We start from the raw sequence: 21,227 nt of genomic DNA on the forward strand, positions 1-21,227 counted from the left end.
TGATGAATTTCTGCCACATATATATATGCGGGGGTGGGTTTAGGGAAAGAATTATTGTAGGGAGGTTAAGAGGGAGCGTGACAGGGGTCTTTCCCCATAAAATCACCCTGTCAAAAAAGAAAATTCAACCAATTCTCCTTCAACCAAATAGATTCAATGTAAGAACCCTAAACCTTCAAAACAATCGTCCCTCTCCAAAAAAAGCAAGGGGCTGACCCGAACCGATCGGCTAACTCTCGCCTGTGTCTCTGCTTCCACACTACTATAAAGTGCTTGAAGGGGTTGTGTTCAACCGTTTTTCCAATTTCTTAGACATCCACAACCTTCAAGATCCTCTACAAGCAGGTTCTTACTCCTTTCACTCATGAATGTCTTCAGCTTCATTGTCTTTGGGAAGCACTCCAACCTAGACTATATCCTAATTCTCCTTGGCCTGTCTGATGCCTTTGACGCTGTTGTTCACTCCGATCTCCTTAATACTCTCTTTCTTCTTGGGATTCACAATCAAGCCCTTGCCTGGATTGAATCCTACCTTGCACCTCGCCAATTCTGTGTCTCCTGGAGCAACAACGCCTCTCAACACACTGTTGGTGTTCCACAAGGCTCTGTCTTGGGGCCGCTCCTCTTTACACTCTATACCTCAGCTCTTGGGGCACTAATCGCCTCCTTTGGGTTCTTGTACTAACTCTTCATAGACGATGCCCAAATCTTCTTCACTTTTCCTGAACTTGCCTCTGATCTCTCTATTACAATTTGCAACTGTCTCTCTGCCATTAAATAATGGATGCCTTTGCACTCTCTGATGTAAAACTCCACCAATACAGAGCCACTCTTCTTTCCTGCCAAAGGCTCCCTCTCATCTCTTCCTCTGCCTATCTAGTTCCTAGCTGACACTCTCCCCTACTCTTCTTCAGCTTGAAACCTTGGCATCATCTATTACCCTTCTCACACCTTCTCTACTTGCATCTCTAAAACTGGAACAGCAGCTTGCCTCAACCTCCTAAATATTAGGAAAATTAGGCACCTCCTTCCTTTCAACACCGCCAAGCATCTCTTAACGACTCTTGTCTTCTCTAAACTGGATGACTATGCCAGTTTCCTCATTGGTCTCCCCACCTATGCTTTCTGTCCTCTCAACAAGATCATTTACATCGCTACCAGGACTCTCTGAACTCCCTCACTTTACACCTACTTCCTCGTACCATCACCAGCCAGGATGGCTAACCTTGCAAGATAGGGCCAGATTTTAATGTCTTCTCCTGGTTGACAAATCTATCCACAGTAAGCCACCACTCTATCTATCCTCTATCCAACTCTACGAGCCTTCTCATAATCTCTGCTCTGCCTCCTCGACTACCATTGTGGCTCCATGCACTCCCTGTGCTTCCTCTTGCTTCTGATCTTTCTCTCTTATTTTTCCACTTCTATGAAATTCTCTTCCCTCAGACATAAGAAACAGTCCACACGGATTTGTTCAAAACCAAACTAAAAGCCTACTACCTCCTCTCCTCCAATTTTTTCTCCTAATGTATCTCTCATCTGCCTGCCAGCTAACATTTTTCTCTTGCATCTAACCTGCCTCTGTCCCTCACTTCCTTGGCCTACACTCTAGCACTTCACCCGTCATGGTCACAACCTGGGCAAAGCAGGCCATGCCACATTCCTGCACTTACAAAATGTCCAATGTTAGTTAGTTATCCTTAATCTATGTATGTCCACTTATGTATTGTCTCCAGTGACTGTTCCATTTACTCCCCTCCACAACCTGGCCAGACTGTCCCTCCAACTCACCCTATTGTAAGAAGCTCACTGCTTCCCGTCAAATATGATTTCTTATCTATTGTAAGTTCTTTTGTGATCAAAAGATCATTGTTCGTCCTGTATATAAATAAATACAAATAAACAAATGTTTTAAAAACGGTGGCAGTGCAGATCATTTCAGCCACGGGCTATGCACGCGGCAGGTCGGCAAATAATTCAATTCACTGCATCCGTGCATTGACGATTTGCAGATCAGTATAGACATTCACACCATAAGAGACATCACATAACGTTAGCTGGTATGACATAATCGCATAATACATTGTAACAAAACATAACATTATGTAGCATAGACTGACATATAACAAGATGGCACCCCCACTATGTATCGCCCCCTCTATGGTACACTGCTGTCTTGGTTGGTTGCTCCGTTCACGCTATGTATATAACCTGCATATATACATCATTACATATCATAATTAAACATACAAAACGAACACAGGATAGAATACCTCAGTACATGATACTCAATAGCACAACATATCAAGGCCAGCAAACATAGCTTAATGCCATTGCCTAAAATAACACATGCATTAAACAGCAATGCAGCATAACCTGACATAATAGCATAGAATGAAGATGAGATCTATTTTAAGGATGAAGAAATGCACATGACATGAACAAAACAAGGTCACACTACAAAAGGCTGTGTGTATTATAAAAGTGTAACCGCATAAGAGGTGTGTTTTTTACATGCGTGTTGCTGAATTAAACAGTGTGTTATAACATTATTATTGCCCTGGTGAGTGTGTTAAAGAAGCGATGCACGCAGAGGTCTTCACGTGGGATGTGGGCGCAAAACCACAAAGGGCCCGAATAATTTGCCACAGTGTTACTTCAATGCTTTGTGTGGGCCTCTTGTGCCATATAACCTGTCCTAATAATGTCTTTCTTGCATGCATTAAAGAGGACAGTCACATGCAAGTGCGCCATCCTGTAAATGAATGAAATAGCTTACCTCCATTCTACGGGAAAAGAGCACAGTCCAGCCACAGCGGGAAACCAGGCACAGGAGAAAAAGAAAACAGGCATCATTGAGTTTCTATCCATAGGGAGTGTACGCAGCTCATCCACTTCATCTCCTACTCAATCCACCCCGTTGGAGCACAGTGCCATCCCCACTTCATGCTAGACTTCGAGGCAGGCACGCTCGTGCTGCTCACGCAAAGCCACACACGCAGGCGCGTTCTGTGACAGACCGGAATGTAAAGGCAACTGAAACCTGCCCGGACCTTCTTACCACCCGCACACCAATGGTGTGAAGAAGCCAATCACACGTTGAAAGGCCCAGGTCAAGAATGCGCGGGTCGCCCTCTATTTCTGTCGAGCAATGCCCGTCTGTTTGTTCAGACCGATGTTGTTGTTTTGGAGCCAGTAAAATGGAATCTAAGCATTCCAGAAAGGCACGGCATGCCAAGGCGCTCACCACTGGCACAGCGTTAAGAAGAAAATGAACACTGCGAAAGTGGTGGCGGCATGGTGAACACGGATTCAAGGGATTGATTGGTTGTTTACTGCGCTTCACATTTTGTCGTTGGAGAATTGGGCGCACATTTTTTACCGCATTTTGCTGCATTTATATGGGGGGTGGGTTTAGGGATAAATAAACATATAGGTACTAAGGGGGCTGTGGAGGGTCTCGGCACGCATATATGTGAAAACATGTTCATGTTAAAGAAAAAAGAAATGTACCACTTCTGCAAGGAGCAAATGTTTTCGAGCAAATCAACACAAAACAGATTCCCGTCCCCACCTTAGGACTCACAGTCACAAACGGTTTTACTTCTGAGAACCAACACATTACCCATGCACAGGTTATGAAGTTACAATTCCATAGATTATATGAGACCTGAGAAAAAGTTAAACAACATTAAAATAAGCATAAACTTGTAAAATGGTGCTTACGGATTATGCTTAAAGAATATATAAGCAGTTAGTTCATCATCTGCCTACAAAAGAAGTCTAATAGAAGAGCCACTTAATCTGCTGCTCTATTTTTGCCTAATATGTACAGTGTGCTCCATACAGGGCTCGATTCTCAAAGGATTGAATTTACGGGTATAAAGGGCACAGTACACCTGTGGCAACCCATACATTACATGTTCCTACTGACCGACAAATAATTAAGCAATATGCCCCTCTCCACTGAGGCATATTGCTATTAGTACCCCGGCCCGCAAGACCTGGGTACTAAAAGCATCTTTTTCCATCCCGGATTCGGAACAGTAAAAAAATGACAAAGAAAATGGCCGCCGGGGAAGGGAAAAAGTCTGTTTTCCTTTCCATGGCGGCCATCGGGAGCAGACATGCTGAGAACAGAAATGTTCCCAGCGCGTTCGGTCCTGAAAAACAACAGATAAGAAGGTAAGTGGGGTTGGGAGAGCAAAGAAAAAAAATACATAACTGAATCCCCGGCGGCAGACAATGGCAGCCTCCAACCGTGTGGAGGCTCTGAGCGGGGATGGCCCCGCTTCGAGCCTCCTCATTGGCTGAGGGGCTGCCACGCCCCCCGCCATGGACAAAGCAGTGGAATCCCGGCCGAGGGATTCTCGGCCGGGTAACGACCTGGCGAGAGCCAATCAGAATGTGTTTTACATTTTGGTTCACTCTCGCCGGGTACTAATCACACATATGATACATGCACATTGCAGCTGCACGAATGCAACTGAGTCTCAAAAGAAAAAAGACAAGGCTATCCGAGGCCAGACTTCAGATATTTTGCACCGATGCAAGTGACAAAGTTGCACGGTATTAGCAGCAGGGCAAAGATTTCCCTGTTTCCAACATATTAGAAAACCATTGTTCCATGACAACGGCAGTTTGGCATGGTATAAGCACCAGGGCAAACCTTGCCCAAGTGCAAAAAACATACATATTCAATGTATTTGTGCACCAGGGCAAAGTTGCCCTAGTGCTATACCACTCCATATTAGCACTGGGAGAAACAGTCTGGGCCAAAGGGTTGCAAACATTTATTTGCTTTTATATTGGGGGAGGAAAGGTCCTCATGGCCCTACACTTTGATGCCACACATAGTGATGGCTACTGATTTGGCTCTGTCCTTTGCCAAAATACGTTCTATTTGGAGCCGCCCTAAAAAGCAATTCCACTACTATCTGTGCCATTGTGTTGACTGGGTGTAGGCATGCACTCACCAACTTTGATTACTTGTGATAGTTTCTCCCAGGTAACACAAGTCATTTATCCAGGTAAGTTATTACCACCCGGGTCCACTTTCATGACAGTGGAAAGGCTTTTTTAAATAAAGTTCTGATTCCTCTGATTGAAGTATCTAGCCAGGTGTGTTGTTTTTAGGAAAGCTTTAGGTGCTCTGTAACTTCATTTGCTAGGAGTGTGATAGTGTAAGGTGCATTTAGATGGTTGGATATCACCTTGTAGTCAGTGCTTGGGTTCTTTAGGAGAGAATGACCGCATGTTTCTGGGGACTCGCCACGTACCCTATGTTAAGGATAAGATGAACATGTCTGTGATGTCCTGAGCGAGAGTTAGGAGTTTTTCCTTCTTGCATGGCATTAAACAGGGATCTGTTTGCATGTTAAAGGTGTTCACCTTGCTTGATGACTTCATAACGTCAGTCCCCTCCAGGAACATGAAGGGGGCTTAGAAAGGTTCCAGAAAATACTCTGGTCTATTGGGAGATTCTGGGTTACTGTCAATCAGGGTAACCTAGACGATGCACCAAATGCTATGACCTAAGCCAATAGAAGACTTTGAAAGCAGGTTATCTCACTCTATGGCTATTATTATTATGGTATTTATTGAGCTCGGACCTGCCGCGAGAAGCAATGGAGCGCTTTACAGAGGTATGTGGTATATGGTACAATGCGGATACACAATAGAGCACTTTATAGAGGAATAGAGCAGTACAGATGTATAACATAGTGTTTTTCAGAGGTAACAACAGAACAGATAAAGAGCGGGGGTAGGGTACAGAGGGGCACAGAGGGGGGTACAGCTGTACAGGGTGGTGGGGAGGAGAGGGGTGGACGGTGTCTAGCAAGTCAGATGGCACAGGGGTGACGTGGTGGCCTATGGTCTTGAGTGGTGTTCGAAAGTGTACTCTTCTAGCAACGGTTCAAATAACACTCTTGGTTAATGACAATATGAGAGTGATAACCTGCCCACCCCGGATTGATGGTTTGCCAAATGAAATCCAGGTTATCATAGGCCTTTCCATATTACAGAGCCCAGCATTTGTTCGTCTGAGTGAAAGGGAAAAACACATTCTCAGACCTGGGATGGCAGGGTAAAGGCAGGGTAGAAGAATGGGGAGAGGACATAACAGGGAAAAGAACGAGCAAGAGGAAGACGGTTAGGGAAGAGATTCCGATTATTCCCAGAAGGCTTAACACTGCATGGCCCCATGAGGGTGGCGCGGGCCGTAGGAAACCCTTGACGTTATAGGTCAAGGAATGCATTTGTCAGAAAGGATGCTGCAGCACACAATATCTAGGACACAAAGCGAAAATCACAGATTAAATGCATACACAATCTTTGAATTAAAAAGAAAATCACGACAATGTGTTTGACAAAACAATTTGCTGGTGATGTATGCTGACCTTGGCTACAGCTGCAGTTGAATCTATGGCCCTCATTACGATACCAGCGCTAAACCATGGCGCTATTAGCACCATGGTTGGTGCCGGTATCATAACGTGTCCACCATGGTGAAATGGGGAAATACCGCCCCATTCCAAGGTTGGCGGGGCGGTATTTCCCAGTTTCCCATGGCCCTTCCCCATTCCCATTTTTGCCCCATGGGGCATAATGGGAATGGCGAAGGCGCTAAGTATGGTACCGCAAATTGTGGTACCATACTTACCGCGAAGGTCCCTTTGCGGGTCCCTACTTTAACAGCTGGTCTAGACCAGCCGTTAAGGTCAGGTCCCGCAAAGGGACCTCGTAATTAGGCACTAATGGGTTAACGGCGCAGCAGACTTTTACGGCGCCGTTAACCCATTAGCGCCAGGGTCGTAATGAGGTCCTATTTCTCTGTAACATGTGTATCTTCCATTCATAGTTGTTGATTTATTTGATTAGGGTGTGTTATATTGTGACACAACTGAACAGAGGTGGATTAGTCACTCTTCCACTTTTGAACTACGGTGAGGTGCCCTCCACTTTTAGCAATGGATGAAACATAAGGAATTGTGAATCTGAGGCTGTATTGCATCAATGCGTTATCAATGGACCGTAATCAGGAGTGGAGCTAGTGGACTGAGCCGTTTCAGATAAATCTAGGCGCCATCAACATATTGCTGGAACGGAACGCGGAGGGTCCCCGCAGCATAGAATTAGTGGGCATCCCTCCAACCAAGCCCAAATCCACAAGAAAATGAACGATAACACAAAATACAGCTTCCCATATCGTCCGCCTGCAGAATGAACTCACCTTTGCAATAATGGCAAACCTATTATTAATGTTTAACCCCTTAAGTGCTAAGGATGAGTATGCTTGGCGTATTTGCATAGAATTTCACAGAGCTCAGCATTTAGGTACAATAATACATTATGGGAATGCTATCTGAGAAGGTGTCAATGATACCCCATCTAGGAACATGGCAAAGGACTCTACCTGAAATGCTGATTGTTGCTCCAGCCTTTGCCGTGCCGAAGCTCCCGCTGTGCTTGTTGTCGGCCATGCAAGTGAAGAGCCCGGGCCTGGTGACGTACACTTGCAGTTTGGACGTGATGACGCCTTCCTTGATGCTTTCTTGCAACGCCTCTGTAGGAACCTGCATTGTGATGGAAGACGACGAGAAATGATATGTCAGTCCTAGATAGTAAACCCGTTGTTTTGGTACAGGGTTGCTTCCAATGCAGGACCCCACCCATTGAAAAGCACTGCTACAGAAGAAAGGGAATTATGTTTTCGTGCTGTGATGACATGTTGGTGGCCCACATTTCAGAATATCTCTATACAAAGGAAAAAAATGGCTATTGCGCCAGACGCATGATGCTTGTGGATTACGCCAACGCATCTTTGAGCTCGAATATTCGGTTCTCTTTCTGAATCCTGACGGTTGAAGGGCTATTTTTGAAACGGCCTTCGAGTGCCTATTTCCTCCCCACACCCCCTCCTCTGGCGGAATTCTGTTTTCATCAGGGGGGGTTCACCACCAAACATTCCTTTCGCTCCCCACCCTAAGCATTGCGCCCCCAAACACAGACATCAACATACATGCACACCTACCTGCTCTCCGCACCCCCAAACTAACACACACACACATCCAGACATACCTACCTACATTCTTACATACAGACTAAACTGTCCGCCATGCCCGCAACTCCTCTCTTCTGGGCCACTGAGGAAGGGGCCGACTCCGCACACTCATGTGTGGACTGGCGCGAGACTCGGCCTCGGCAGTCATCAGGCTTTTCTATGCAGTCTTCTGTGCCAGCGATCAATATATCGCAAGCACCAGACCATGTACCAAATATTCAGACACACACAGTGGAGTAACTTTGCTAAAAATGTTGGGGGGACATCACATCTAAATGAAAGGGGCGCCTGCAAAATGAGTGGGACAAAATGGGGTGCCACAAAAGTTGGGGGGACAAACAACCCTGTCCCACACTACAATTCATGGCCCCACATCCTCATTGTTTCATTTGTCATGCAACAGTATCCACCAATTCACCAGGACGGGCACATTTATATTTCATTCCCGATGTTGCTGCCGTGGCTGCCATTAAAGGCACTTATTTAGCATTATTCAGAGGTTTGAGGCCTCTGATTTGGGGTCAAGAATTTCATCAGAAAGCAACCCATATCTGGAGCGTTATGAGTCAGTTCTGGTATTTCCTAGTTTACAGCCGTATTTGTTGTTTAGAAAGGGACACAAGAATGGCAGCCTGGCCTTTTACTTCAAGCAGTATCAGCTGTCCTTCAGCATCTCTGGAGGGAGGTATGGGGGGGTGACACCTTTGCCCCAGTGCAGAGAAATACACTTTAATATTCCTACGTTGCAAATTACTAAGAGCATGCAGACCTACTGTTGCATGCTAAAAGAAATACAATTAACAAACTATGTGGCAGCTTTTGCAGGATACTTAGTTCACTAGAAATACACTTTTAAGTTAGATTTGTTCCTATTCTAAAATTCAATTTGGGAACTTATAACATTGTCCCATCCTCTGGAATTAACATATCAATGCAAAGCGAGCAAGTAATGGCATAATTGGTGCAATCAAGTTCTAAGTATATTCATTTTAGCCTGTGCTTTTGGCTACATGTGGCATTCGTGTATAACACCTGACAACACGGGCAACACGGGCATGGCACTTTGCAAAGCCAGTGATACTTTGGCGAAAGTAGCATTTTAGCCCCTAAAACCAAGGTTTCAGTTGAGCTCAACACATGGGTAAACAAGGCAAAATACTGGTTTATTCCAGGGCAGATGGATTCCCATATCCATGGCAAAATCTTTACAGAGCTTCCAAGCCTCACAGAATCTGAACACAGCGGCTGCTTTGGCTTATGGGGGCTATGGGGGCTCTTGCTACTGCAACCTTGGCATTTTGAAATTTAGTTTGCAACCTTTTAGAATAGTGATGGGCAAACCACGTTCATCTAAATGTGTTGGCCCACGACTCCCATCAAAGCGTACCATGATGGTCAATTGTGAGGAGTCATGAGATTTGCAGGTCACAACACCTGAGAGCCACAGGTTGACCACCATTGACTAAGACAATAACCTATATAAAGTATTCTCTTAGGATGTCTGTGCATTGAAAACCGAGCCTGTTTATAGCCCACCTTACCATGGGACCCTGCAAAATGTCTGCACAGGGAAAGAAAGCAATGGCCCTCATTACGAGACCGGCGGTAGCCGTGCCAGTAAAACTGGCTGGCTGCCTCCGGACTCATGATGAATTACCGCCTCCTGACTTGCCACAATAGCCGGGACATTACACCCCCAGCGGTCGGGTAAGTCAGGCGGCGGTAATTGTTACTCCCCATTCGAGTCCCATAGGACTCAATGGGAATGGGGAGGACGGAAGCACCGGCACTCTGCGCAACAGTGCCGGTGCTTACGTCAAAGTCTGCTGGCGAGTTGCGTTCCTTTAGCCAGGGTCAGACCTGGCAGGTGTAACGGCAGCCGCCAGCAGCCTCTTAGTTCTGAGCCCGAAACAGCAGTGCCGATAAGCTTACCGGCATCGGTGTTTCCAGAACGGCAAACTTGTAATGAGGTCCAATGTCTCTGGTCAGCTGGCTGATATTGCTAATGTTCTATCATCACAACCAAATACTGGGTGGGTCAGAATGAGTATCTAAAGATCAATGTGACAAGCACCTTAATGTTAGGGTGAAGGATGTGAAATGTTAGAAGAGCACCAGGTGTGCATTGTGTGCTTAGTGATTCAAGTATGCAACCACTTTATCACAGACAAATTTGACAAATAGAAAGATCTGTGGTCATTGAAATTCTCTTTGCTGTTAGGCATAGCAGGCTGGAATCCTCATGGGTTGTCGGTGTCTCTTTTCCGCTTTTTCATGAGAGTATAATAGGAGTGCGCCAGACTGTGCCTCCTGGAACCATAACCTTCTATGAGAAAATAATGTTCATGTTTTTTGTAGGTTTTGCTAATGTACCTTGCTCAGGAAGACAAGCGTAACATTTGTATTATGACAAAAATATTTAAGGAAGTCATGGTTAGAAAAGAACATTGTGACATTTTGAAAAGACCCAATGTTAGTACAATTACATGATTCATTTTTTTGTTTTTGCCGTAGCTACGTTTAAAAAACAAAACCATAGTCCACACACCTTCTCCAGACATCTGTGTTTTGTTACCTCTCGTCACACACCTGTCAACAACGGCCGGGGTGGCTCTAGCAAGCACACACATGCCAATGTGACTCTCACTCACATACAAAAAGAGACAAAGACATAGGGCCTCATTACACGGATGGCGGTGGACCAAGGTGCTCTTAGCACCTTGGTCCATGCCGGTAAAATATCGGCACCGCCTTGGTGGAAAGGGGAATTACCACCCTATTCCAAGGTTGGTGGGGCGGTAATTCCCCCTTCCCCCATTGCCCTTCCCCATTCCCATTTTTGCCCCATAGGGCTCTAGGGGAATGGGGAAGGCGATAATTACGGTACCGCAAATTGCGGTACCGTAATTAGCTCCCTGGTCCTTTTGCGGGTTGGTTTTAAACGCCTTAAATTCCCCAACCCGCAAAGGGACCTCGTAGTAAGGCGGTAAGGGTTTACCGGTACTGGTAAAATACCGGTACCGGTAAACCCTTACCGCCTGGCGTGTAATGAGGCCCATAGAGGGAGAACGAGAGAGACACAGAGACAGAGACAGAAAGAGAGTGGCTGCCATATCAGTTTATCAGACGCTGGGTAAAGCTATTTGGAACATACTTTTGCTATTGCATATTTTGCAAATTATTTCCTTTCACCTTAGTCATACTTTAGAAATCCAATTGCTCTTTTTAACATCACATATACTGGAGCTAATACAACATGTTTTAAATGCATGCAACTGTGGTTGCCATCGTTTTTTGTCTAATAGATATTTCCTTTTTACCTGATACTCAGCTTGTCAATAAGAACGCAGTGTTTATCTTGTCTCAAATAGAGCAACTTGCTGACTTTAAGGAAAATTGTTTCTGCCTCTTTGCAATACAAATTCATGAATGAGAAGAGGCTGAGCTCTCTTTTAGAGAGACCGCCCAGTCCCTACCATTCTTCAACCATAGAGTTAATTTGTAGGTGGCAATATGCCCTAAGCAGCTCTGCATATGGCATGATATCTCTGTAAATCAGTACATCAGGCCAAAATTTCCCATGAAAATGTCTCACTCACTTTTCTCCCTTCTGTCCTGACTCACTCTGCAGGGCACACTCTGGATGTTCTGATCTCCTCAGACATTCCCCTTTCTGCCCCTCTCACCACTCACCTCTCCTGGAGTGATCACTTTCTCCTTTCCTCCCATGTCACTCTCTCTACCCCACAGGCCAAGCCACTTCCATCACTGCCACCCACCTTCTCAGTCATCCGACCCATGAAGCGCGTGTCAGTTGAGGCTTTAGCTGCCACTTTCTCACCTCCACCCTCCCCTTTCGCTGACTCTCACCCTGACACAGCCCTCTCCACGCTCCACTCTGCTATATCTGATACTCTTGATATCCTTGCCCCTGTCATGAGAATCTGCCTGAAGCCCAAAGCCAAGTGCAACTCCTGGTACAACTCAGACCTCGTCACCCTTAAACACAAGTGCAGGGTGGCCGAGAGGAAATAGCGGGCTTCTTGTACATCCTCTGACAAACTGGCCTGCTGCCTGCTCCAAAGGCAAAACCTGCTCTCTGTCCTCACCAAGAAAAGAGCTCTTATCCAAGCCTACGTCTCGGTGGCATCTAACAACTCGGCTGAACTCTTTAATATCTGCAAGGAACTGGCCAACACTGCCGCAGTCTCTACCTCTCCTGTCCCCTCCCAGGCCCTCTGCATGGCACGGGCTTCACACTTTATCTCTAAAAGTCAGGACATCCTGTCCTCACTCTCCTCCTCTCCCCTCCCTCCCTCTACTCCCTGCTCTTCCCCTGGCCCTTCTGTAGTCACCTCTCCTCCCTCCTTCTCTACCTTTCCCCTGTTCTCCGCTGACGAGGTTTCTAGACAAGTCCGATCTATGAAAGTCTTGTCAAAACAGGTTCACCCTGTTCCTCCAAAACCATCAACGACCACATTGACACCCTGGCCCCTGCCCTGACTGACTTCTGCAACCACTCCTTCGCCACTGGAGTCTTCACATCCCCCCTGAAGCACTCCCTTGTGCAACTTCTTCTGAAGAAACTCTCTGCCGATCCCTCTTGCCCGGCTAACTAGCACCCAATCTCCATCATTCCCTTCCTGGGCAAGCTCCTGGAGAAACTGGACATCTCCCAGCGTAATCTCCACACTGAATCTGTTGGTTGTCTTCATGACCATCAGTCTGGCTTTGGAGCTGCCAGAAGCACGGAAAATGCTCTCCTGAACATCCGTGAAGATTTGCTCTCGAATCTTAACTCTAACACCTGTGGGATGTATTGACCCACTCCGCTATGCTATGCGGTCTCTCCCTGCCAGTTATGGGTAAAGAAACAGCAACAATGGTGGCAAAAACCATCTTGCGCGTCAAAAACCTACAAAAACTGTGGAATCAGAAAAAAAATACAATATTACGGCTGTTACACCAAGCAAAGGAAAATACACCGACACGGGCTTGTAAAGATTCCCAAAATCTTTATTCCAAAACTGAACAGTATTCAACAAAGTACACAAATAGCTATTTGGCCGTCAATACATCACAGAGACCACCAGCAGGGTTCAATGTGAGCAGTGAACAGAATTTCCTAGCTGGACATCGACACATTTATACAATTTGTAAAATGATGTCCAGCCCTCTTACAGGTTAATTATACACTGGGCTAGGGTCGCGCCAGGTTCACTTTCCTAATTTACATATCTCGTGCATGCGGTTTACTTTTGAATATATTTACTAACACACTTCATTATTCTTTAATTTAACATTTACACTCTTTATATGCTGTTTTAATACAGACCAAACAAATGTTTCACATATTATATTTGGATAGCATTACTGTTCTTGTATACTTGTAGTTTAACATTGCTAATTCAAGTAATCCCCTGCTCCCGAGGTCAACAAAGGACAAGGTCTACATGACCCTAACATGTAGCCTGAAGGCAGGTTGGACATTTACTCTCCTACAGAGGTTGGAGAGGTTAAGGCAAGAACAAGGGCACACGAGGCGGCCATTTTAGATTACAGGGTGACTTTGTACAAAAACCCCAACATGGCGGTTCTAACCTAAAATGGAGGCTTGATTCAAGATGGCGGCTTACATCAATTTCTAAGGTCAAGACCTTGCCGTAGACAGTTATTCGCGTACAATTTTAAGCAACTTGGCGTAGGCCAATATACATACACATCGTTATAATAGGAGGCATAATTTAATATCCGGTTTGACAAAACCTACAAAAACCGTGTGCTTCAGCACACAAAAAGAGGGATGCACAACCTGCCACCAATGGTGCATGTGCAGTGGAATAGAGCACACCCTGCAGAAATGTGCCAGTGGGTCCCATGACCAGCAAACAGAGTGCACAGAGAAAGAAGCAGCACTTTGGAAATAAAACCCAAAAATGTGCCTACAAATGACATTTGCTTTGTTGCCCAAAAACTACAAAATGCCCATAACACATCACTTTTCAACATTCACAATCTTGCCTGGTGCTAAAATCCATGTATCAAATGAAACATTGTGAAACATACAAAGTCTGAAAACTGACAGCCTCCATGCCAAAATCTGGGTGCAGTACCCGGGGCTGCCTGAATGACAGCTGTCAGAGGAGGACTGAGAAAGCTGTAAAATAACCAAAAACTAAAAAGTCTGCTGAATTAGCAAACATAAACAGGATTGTTGACAAAAAGGAAAACAGATTTTAGTTGTGTTTTTGATTCCACAGATTTTAACGCCAAGAAAGAAATGTATTTGTATCTGATGCAACAAATGTGGCTTTTAATAGGTTTAAAAGTTAATCAGTTTGGCTGAAGCTGCTAAAAACTGGAAAAGCAGATTTGTCTCCTAGAAGGAGGGTCTTCCTTTCAGCAGAAACTCATGGGGAGGTGTAATTGCAGGTTAGAGCAGAATCTTGTCTACAGAAGGCAAAAGAACAATGACAAGGTTGCAGCCCAGGAAACTGGAGGTTTGAAGGCAGTCATAAACTCTCTTGGAAGGAACAAGCCCAGAGGGGGATGCCTTGGACTGCAGGGAGACAAAAAGAGGCAGAGCCAAACGACCATCTGTTGCTAAACATGAACAAAGAACACATTTTGAAAGACTTATAACTTGCTATTCAAAATGGTGAAAAATATAAAAATGACAGAGTTGTTAATTTCATTTCTGGCTGCACATGTGAAGAGGTGACAGATCTGTGTGACATGTTCTGGACAGGAATGGCAAGATATGTGATTTTATGCAAAATTTAATCACTGATAGAATTGTGAAAATTGACACGCCTATCCCTATGTTAAACACGCACATTTGTGGAAAGCTGCATAAAATTTGGAAACTGTATGCATAGCGAAAAGGACAAAACAAGATCCTCCGTCTGCGAGATTTTGATGAAAAGATGCTACAGAAAATATAGCATCTTTGTGTTTGATTTATATAAAGGTGACTAATGTAGAAATGCGTGTTTAGTGTAAAATCTGATTTTGAGACCAGTGGCTAAAGGGAGGTCTCTGAGGACTGTAAAGCAAATCATAAAATGTGACATCAGCCGGCTTTGATCCAATCACCCCAAATGCAAGGCAGAGATGAAGTGTTGACCCTATCCCAGCTCAAAGGGGCAAGATTAGCTAAACCGGCCCACACACCCCCTTTATGATGTCATTTTAGAGCATTAATAGAGACAGCTGACAGCACATAAACAGACAGATCCATTCACTTTCCTGATGCTGGCGAAGCGCCCTGCTGCTGAAATCTACACATTCCTTGTTACAGACTCCAGAAACTGGGCAAAGCAAAGACCTATTGCAAAGCTTAAACATTCTCAGTTAGGCCCCAAATTCTAGAACAGAAACCCAAAAGTCTAAGGGAAGCATCATAATACAGCTGGGCGTGCTGTTAATGCTTGCCTGCTGAATTGAAATATCTTCAGAACCAAGAAGGGCAGATCCCGTCCAGACCTGTGCCGTGCTGCGACCAGAGAGCCTTACTGACACTGTCCATTCCGATGTGCCCAGCTGTCAGTCCCTGATAGATCCGATTCAATGGTCCAGAATCCTGACGGTCCAGAATCCTGATGGTCCAGAATCCTGATGGTCCAAAATCTTAAATCCATTTTGTTTTGTGAGTATTAACAGGAAGCACCCTATTCACAGTACAGACCCTGGACTCTCCCCAGCCTACTCCCACCACTATCCCAGTGATGCTGCCCATCCTGCTTCCACCACAGTCCCATAACACAAGCAACACACATCCATACACATTTAAATAAAAAAGAAATCGCCATAAACGTACCTTCTGCAGGGGCCTGTGCGTGGTTTCTAAAATGCCCCGCTCCAAGTTGCTCTGCCCGTATGTCCGAGGAGGCGCAGGAGCACCCCCTCGCACATACATACATGCAGTGCCCCAGCCAGCATTTCCAATGAGCTATGCAATGCTGGCGAAGCAAAACACCCCCAGCGTTGCATGACTCGGTGAGCATGTGCGGCTGGAGAAATGAACTGTCGAAGGGAAACAGTGTTTCCCTTGGACAGTTCAGCCAGCCCAGGAGCACTCCCTCAGCTGGAAAAAGCAGCTGAGGGAGTGCTCAGTGTTTCATTAGGCTGTCTCCTTGGCTCCTCCATAATGGGTGAGGTGGCCAGTGGGTGGACGCCCCCTGACCCATTATGGATGAGCCGCAGGCTTGGACTGGCCTATAGGGCGATGACCATACCACAAATGCTAGTGAAGTGGGAGAATGGAAGACCAGGCTCCCGTCCTTCACCTCTCGAGCTTGGCCTAAAGGTTCACGGCCCAAGCACCCGCCACGAGAAGAGTTTGCCCATCTACCAGACGACCAGATACCCTGGTACTGGAACATACGGATGTGTCCATCTGCCTGCCCAGCAGCCCGCCCCGCCCATGCCGATGCCTGCGGCACGGACCAACTAGACTAAAATCTACACGTCGTTAGAGATGCCATGACGACCTAGACAACGGGAAGCACATCTGTACAAATATACACATTGAACATTCCCACACCGATCTACATGAAGAATATACTCAGTGCTATGACTTAGGCGACAGGCATATTCACGGACATGCATCTTTATTATTTTTACATAGGCTTTCAGAATGCAGAAACGCAAGACGCATCATGAACTCATCTACAAAGCTTGCTCACGCTTCTCTTGAAACCAGTTACCACCATGAGAAGTGTAATGAAGACACAATACTGGTCATGGAACTATATGCTAATATAACCTAAAGCACCTATGCACCAAACGGACCACTTATGCACCAGGCCCAAGTAGGCCTCAAACAAGAGCTCCCGTGGACATTAACAAAGCAAGAGTCAAGTTGCTGATCCTGCAGAAAGAGCCGGGTGGAACAACCAGCCAAGGTCGCAATGTTGCAAACCCACATTCCAAGAGCAAAGCATCAAAGGCACGATGTTGCAACCTCGCACTCCGCGCACCAACGTTAAGGTCACACCTGCAAATTAAACCAGACACACAGTGGAAAAGCAATATTAATTATGCAGAATTCTGCCTCAAACACGGTCCCTCCCCACGTGACCAAGCCGAACCTGACGAGGTGCCAAACCCAGGAGAAAAGAGGCGTCTGGATCCCTCGCTACGAGACACAGGCAGATACACTTGAAAGGCAATGGACATCTGCGACAGTGGGAGCGGTCAGCCTTCCAGCTATGAATAAACCCTCACATTGTCTGCACGTACCCATAATGAAACATTGTTGCAAATTGCAGGTACACCGAGAGCTGGGAACGGCGGTGGTCCCAGGCTGGGAGGCTCACGGGCGCACCAATCAGAACATGGGGCTCCTATCACTGACGACAGTAATATTAACCAATCCTCAGGAGTCTTCATGTAACAATTCTCATGTATCTAATTGTAGGGACGACCCAGATATATCACCTGACTACCCTTTGTCCACTAACAGTGTTCTCTTTATGTGTGCTATACTAACCCTACCACTCGAGCAACCAATTAAGAGTGGCGATAGGTTTTTGTTAACTTTCTGAAGTGACGCAAGTAGCGCGTCATAATACAGTAAAAAGGGCCTGCGAGCCCCACGATTGTGTGTGTGTCAGGACGGACGCCTACGCTCCTTGACCCATCCCTGCCGTTTTGTCTAATAAACAGCAGAGTCACCTTGCTCCTTGTGTGTGTCTCATACTCTATCTCATCTGGGATATACACGGGAGGAGTTGGGGCCTCCCTGCCTGGAGGTCTGCGGACGGCCCGGCCGACCCCGGCAGAATTTCCCCCCGACAAGTTGGAGGCACTGCTGAGATCTGTTTAAGATCGACTTTTTATTTTTTTTACTTTTTCCAGGCACTCCCGTTGCGAGGAGGCCCGGCGGCGCGGCCCCCTCTGCCGTTGCCCCCTTCTGAGGACTACAGGACCATCGCGGAGCTGCGAGAAGACCGGACAGCGCAATCCGGATATTGGCCCTCGGGAGCCGGTTGAGAAGTATCCCGCCCGCGGTTGGCGAGTGTCCAGACGTGGTCCAGACGAGGGGAGATGGCGAGCCGCTTGGAGGGGTGCACGCAGTCGAGCGGCCCTGCATCGAGAGAACTTGGTGAGCATGACACGCACAACAAGCAATGTGAAATTGTGAGGGAGAGGGAGGAAGTAAATAAGGGAGGAGGGAGGTGTTGTACAGATGCACGGCGAAGGTCTAACAACTTAGTGTTGCCAATGGAATGAATGGTAGCGAAACGAGTGCGAGAGCAGTCGGCTATGTTACGCGGAAGAGGGGGGCGGAGCACGAAAACATCACGTGCGGCCGCTCGTAAGACACTGATTGGCCTAAATCGCGACTACGTGTAAGGGTGGGTGTGTGTGGTTTCCTACGATTTGGCATTTATTGATCAATGAGTAGACGAGGATCCCTATTGTTCGAGCAAGAAACTCGATAGGTAGATGACGTTTCCCTGTAGGCGGTAGCTAGTTGCCTAGTTGCCCAATACGGAAGATAATTGGCTGGTTAAGCCCTCCTGTTGAGGGGCGTATCACACGCGAGGCGACGCAGTGTGCGCAGTCCGATTATATTATTGATTTGATTACCTTGTTCCAGGAGTGACAGGAAGACAGCTGTAGGGTTAGCGGGGGTAGGTCGCAAGTGTATTTTGAACTTAAAGAACATATGAAGAATGTACCAGTAGCTCGAAGAAATCGGTGACGTCACCAGTAGGGCTTTAATAGGATATCGCGAGCACGAGGAACTTTGGTTTTGAGAGTAGTGGGGAAGAGAAATATGATAAGGGAGCGGACACGGAGATAAACGATAAACGAGTGGATCGGGAAAAGGAGAAGGGGAGAGAGGCGTGGCTGCGCACGGAGAACGCCGGCCACGGCAAGTGTAAAAGGGGGAGGAGACGGGGAAACAGGACGACTGTATAAGAGCGTCGTAAAGGGTACACAGCCGCAGGGGGCTACGTGCGCTTCGGCCGCAGGGGGCCGTAAGGGAAGGAATATACAAAATAAAATCATATACATATATACATATTTTATTTATTTATTTATTTTTTATAATTTTTTAGTGCATAATCTGTCAAAGGATTGTCGTAAGTCCCCACATTTGCGGGGCTAGGTAAACAATATAAGGTTGTATATTGTAAACTGCTAGTGAGGGGAAGGGTAACAAGTGGAGCGCCACTATGTCACACGGGACAGGGTCGGGAGGGTGGGGGAACAACCTCACTACCCCACTACAACACATATGCACCACACTGCCACCCCATAGGGAGAAATTAATTAAGTACAGCATAGAGTGGACCCAGTGGACGGATAACAAAATGTTAACACCATGGCCGCCTAATGGTAGTTTCGATCCATATGCCCAACATTCACTGCTAAACCATCTGCACAATACATACAAGGGGAAGAAGTTGGCAAACCATGTGGAGGTGTTTAATTTATGGAGGATGTTCCAGGGGTCCCGACCAGGACCAAATGGAATGTTCACTATGGGGGAAACACCGGAAGAAAAGGAGATTAAGAAAGAAGGAGAGGATGGGAAAAAGGGGCGTGAAGGCACAAAGAATACAGGGAACGGAGGAGAAGGAGGAGAAAAGATTGATAAATCAGAGGACATAAAGAAGGAACCAAGCAACGAGATACCCATAACACCGGGAGTGAAAACAGAGAGAGGAGGGTTGTACCCTTTTAGAGAATTAGGAGAAATAGAAGGACAGTTAAGGGCGGCTGAAGGATACTCGAACCCGGCATACAGCCCTCCACCATATGTGGCTCATAGGAAGATACCAATGGGGGAGGGGAAGATTGGAGAAGAACAGACTGTAGAGATAGGAAATGATGAGTGGGTAGCTGCACAAATATTATTAAAATTACGAGGTTCACTAACTGGAGAAGAGAGGGAGGTAGTAAAAAGAACAGACAAGGATAGTGCAAGAGAGAGTGAAATGAGAGGGGAGGAGCTATTACGGCAAAGGGAAGAGATTTTGGAGGAAAGATTAGCAAAGCTAAGGGATGAGCAGAATGAATTGATCAAACAGCTTGAGAGGGAGGAAAGAGAGAGAGTGAGGAAAAGGAAAGAAGGTAAGAACGAATTGGAAAAATTAAGGGAACGAAATGCGGAGCAAAGGAGAGAAGCTGAAAGGGTAAAAGCAGCAGCAGACAGGGTATCAAGAGTAGTGCTGAGAGAGAAGAAGAAGGAAGAAGAAGAAAAGGAAAAGGAAATGGAAATATGGAAGAGGAGGGTACTATCAGAGACAGCTAAGAAATATGAAGAGGGGAAAGTAATAGAAAGTATAGTAGAAAGAGAAAGGGTGAAATGGGAAAGGAAGAAGGAGGATGAAAGGATACTGGAACAGATGAGCAACGAAGTAATGGAGGAATTGAAAAGGAAAAGGGAGGAAAATAGTAGGGAGATGGAGGAGAGAAGTGAAGGGGAAAGAGAAGGGAGGAGTAGGGAGAGTGACAAATGGGGGGATGTATATAGAAATAGAGAAGTAGCAACAACATCAGCACTAGGGGGAGCAGTCGATAACAAAGGAAAAGGAGAAATAGACCTAATAGATTTAGAAACCGTAACAATAAAAGGGAAAAAGGCAGAGTGGGGGGTACCATTTATGAATGATTTTTGTAGTGAGGAGGAAGAGGGAGTAGAGAGGGAAGGAAGGAAGAGTGAAAGGGAAAGCTTAGATAAGCTATACCTCACTCGAACAAACATAGACTCGCCATGGATCAGTAGGAGAAGGGAGGAACTGGAGAGAAGTGAGGAGGGAGTGAAAGGACTAGTGGAAAGAGAAACCCATGAAACCACACCATCACCATCTCCATCACGCCCTCCCCCATCACACCCTACATGCTCAACCACCGCACGCTCGCTGCACAAAATAAAGCTCGCGCCATTCATGGACGAACTGACACCCTATGCATGTCGGCTTAGAGACCTCCCTAGTCGCAGGCAAGACAGACAAATAAACACGCCCGCATTAAACACAGGAAATGACGAAAAGAGGGGAAAGGATGGAGAAGGAGTTAGGAGCAGGGGTAATAAGGACGAGATTGAAGAGGTAAAGGAACAGGAAGAAGAGGAGGGGTGTGAGGACTCGATATTATGGAACATAAAGGGTGACACAAGACACAACTTAATGCCATTGTTGGA

General features: G+C 46.2%; 1 protein-coding gene across 1 annotated transcript in view; it reads right to left on the reverse strand.

The window, feature by feature from the left end:
* MUSK (muscle associated receptor tyrosine kinase) overlaps nucleotides 1–21,227 on the reverse strand; it is a 951,534-nt gene that overhangs the window by 229,499 nt on the left and 700,808 nt on the right. Inside the window, exons 7-8 of the mRNA XM_069630906.1 lie at nucleotides 7,418–7,577; nucleotides 2,780–2,786 (exon numbers count right to left, since the gene is read on the reverse strand). Of these exons, the coding sequence (XP_069487007.1) occupies nucleotides 2,780–2,786; nucleotides 7,418–7,577 (167 nt within the window). The remainder of the gene's footprint in view (nucleotides 1–2,779; nucleotides 2,787–7,417; nucleotides 7,578–21,227) is intronic.

Source organism: Ambystoma mexicanum, chromosome 6q (genome assembly GCF_040938575.1).
Source record: "Ambystoma mexicanum isolate Mex_15411 chromosome 6q, UKY_AmexF1_1, whole genome shotgun sequence".
NCBI classification, from domain to species: domain Eukaryota; kingdom Metazoa; phylum Chordata; class Amphibia; order Caudata; family Ambystomatidae; genus Ambystoma; species Ambystoma mexicanum.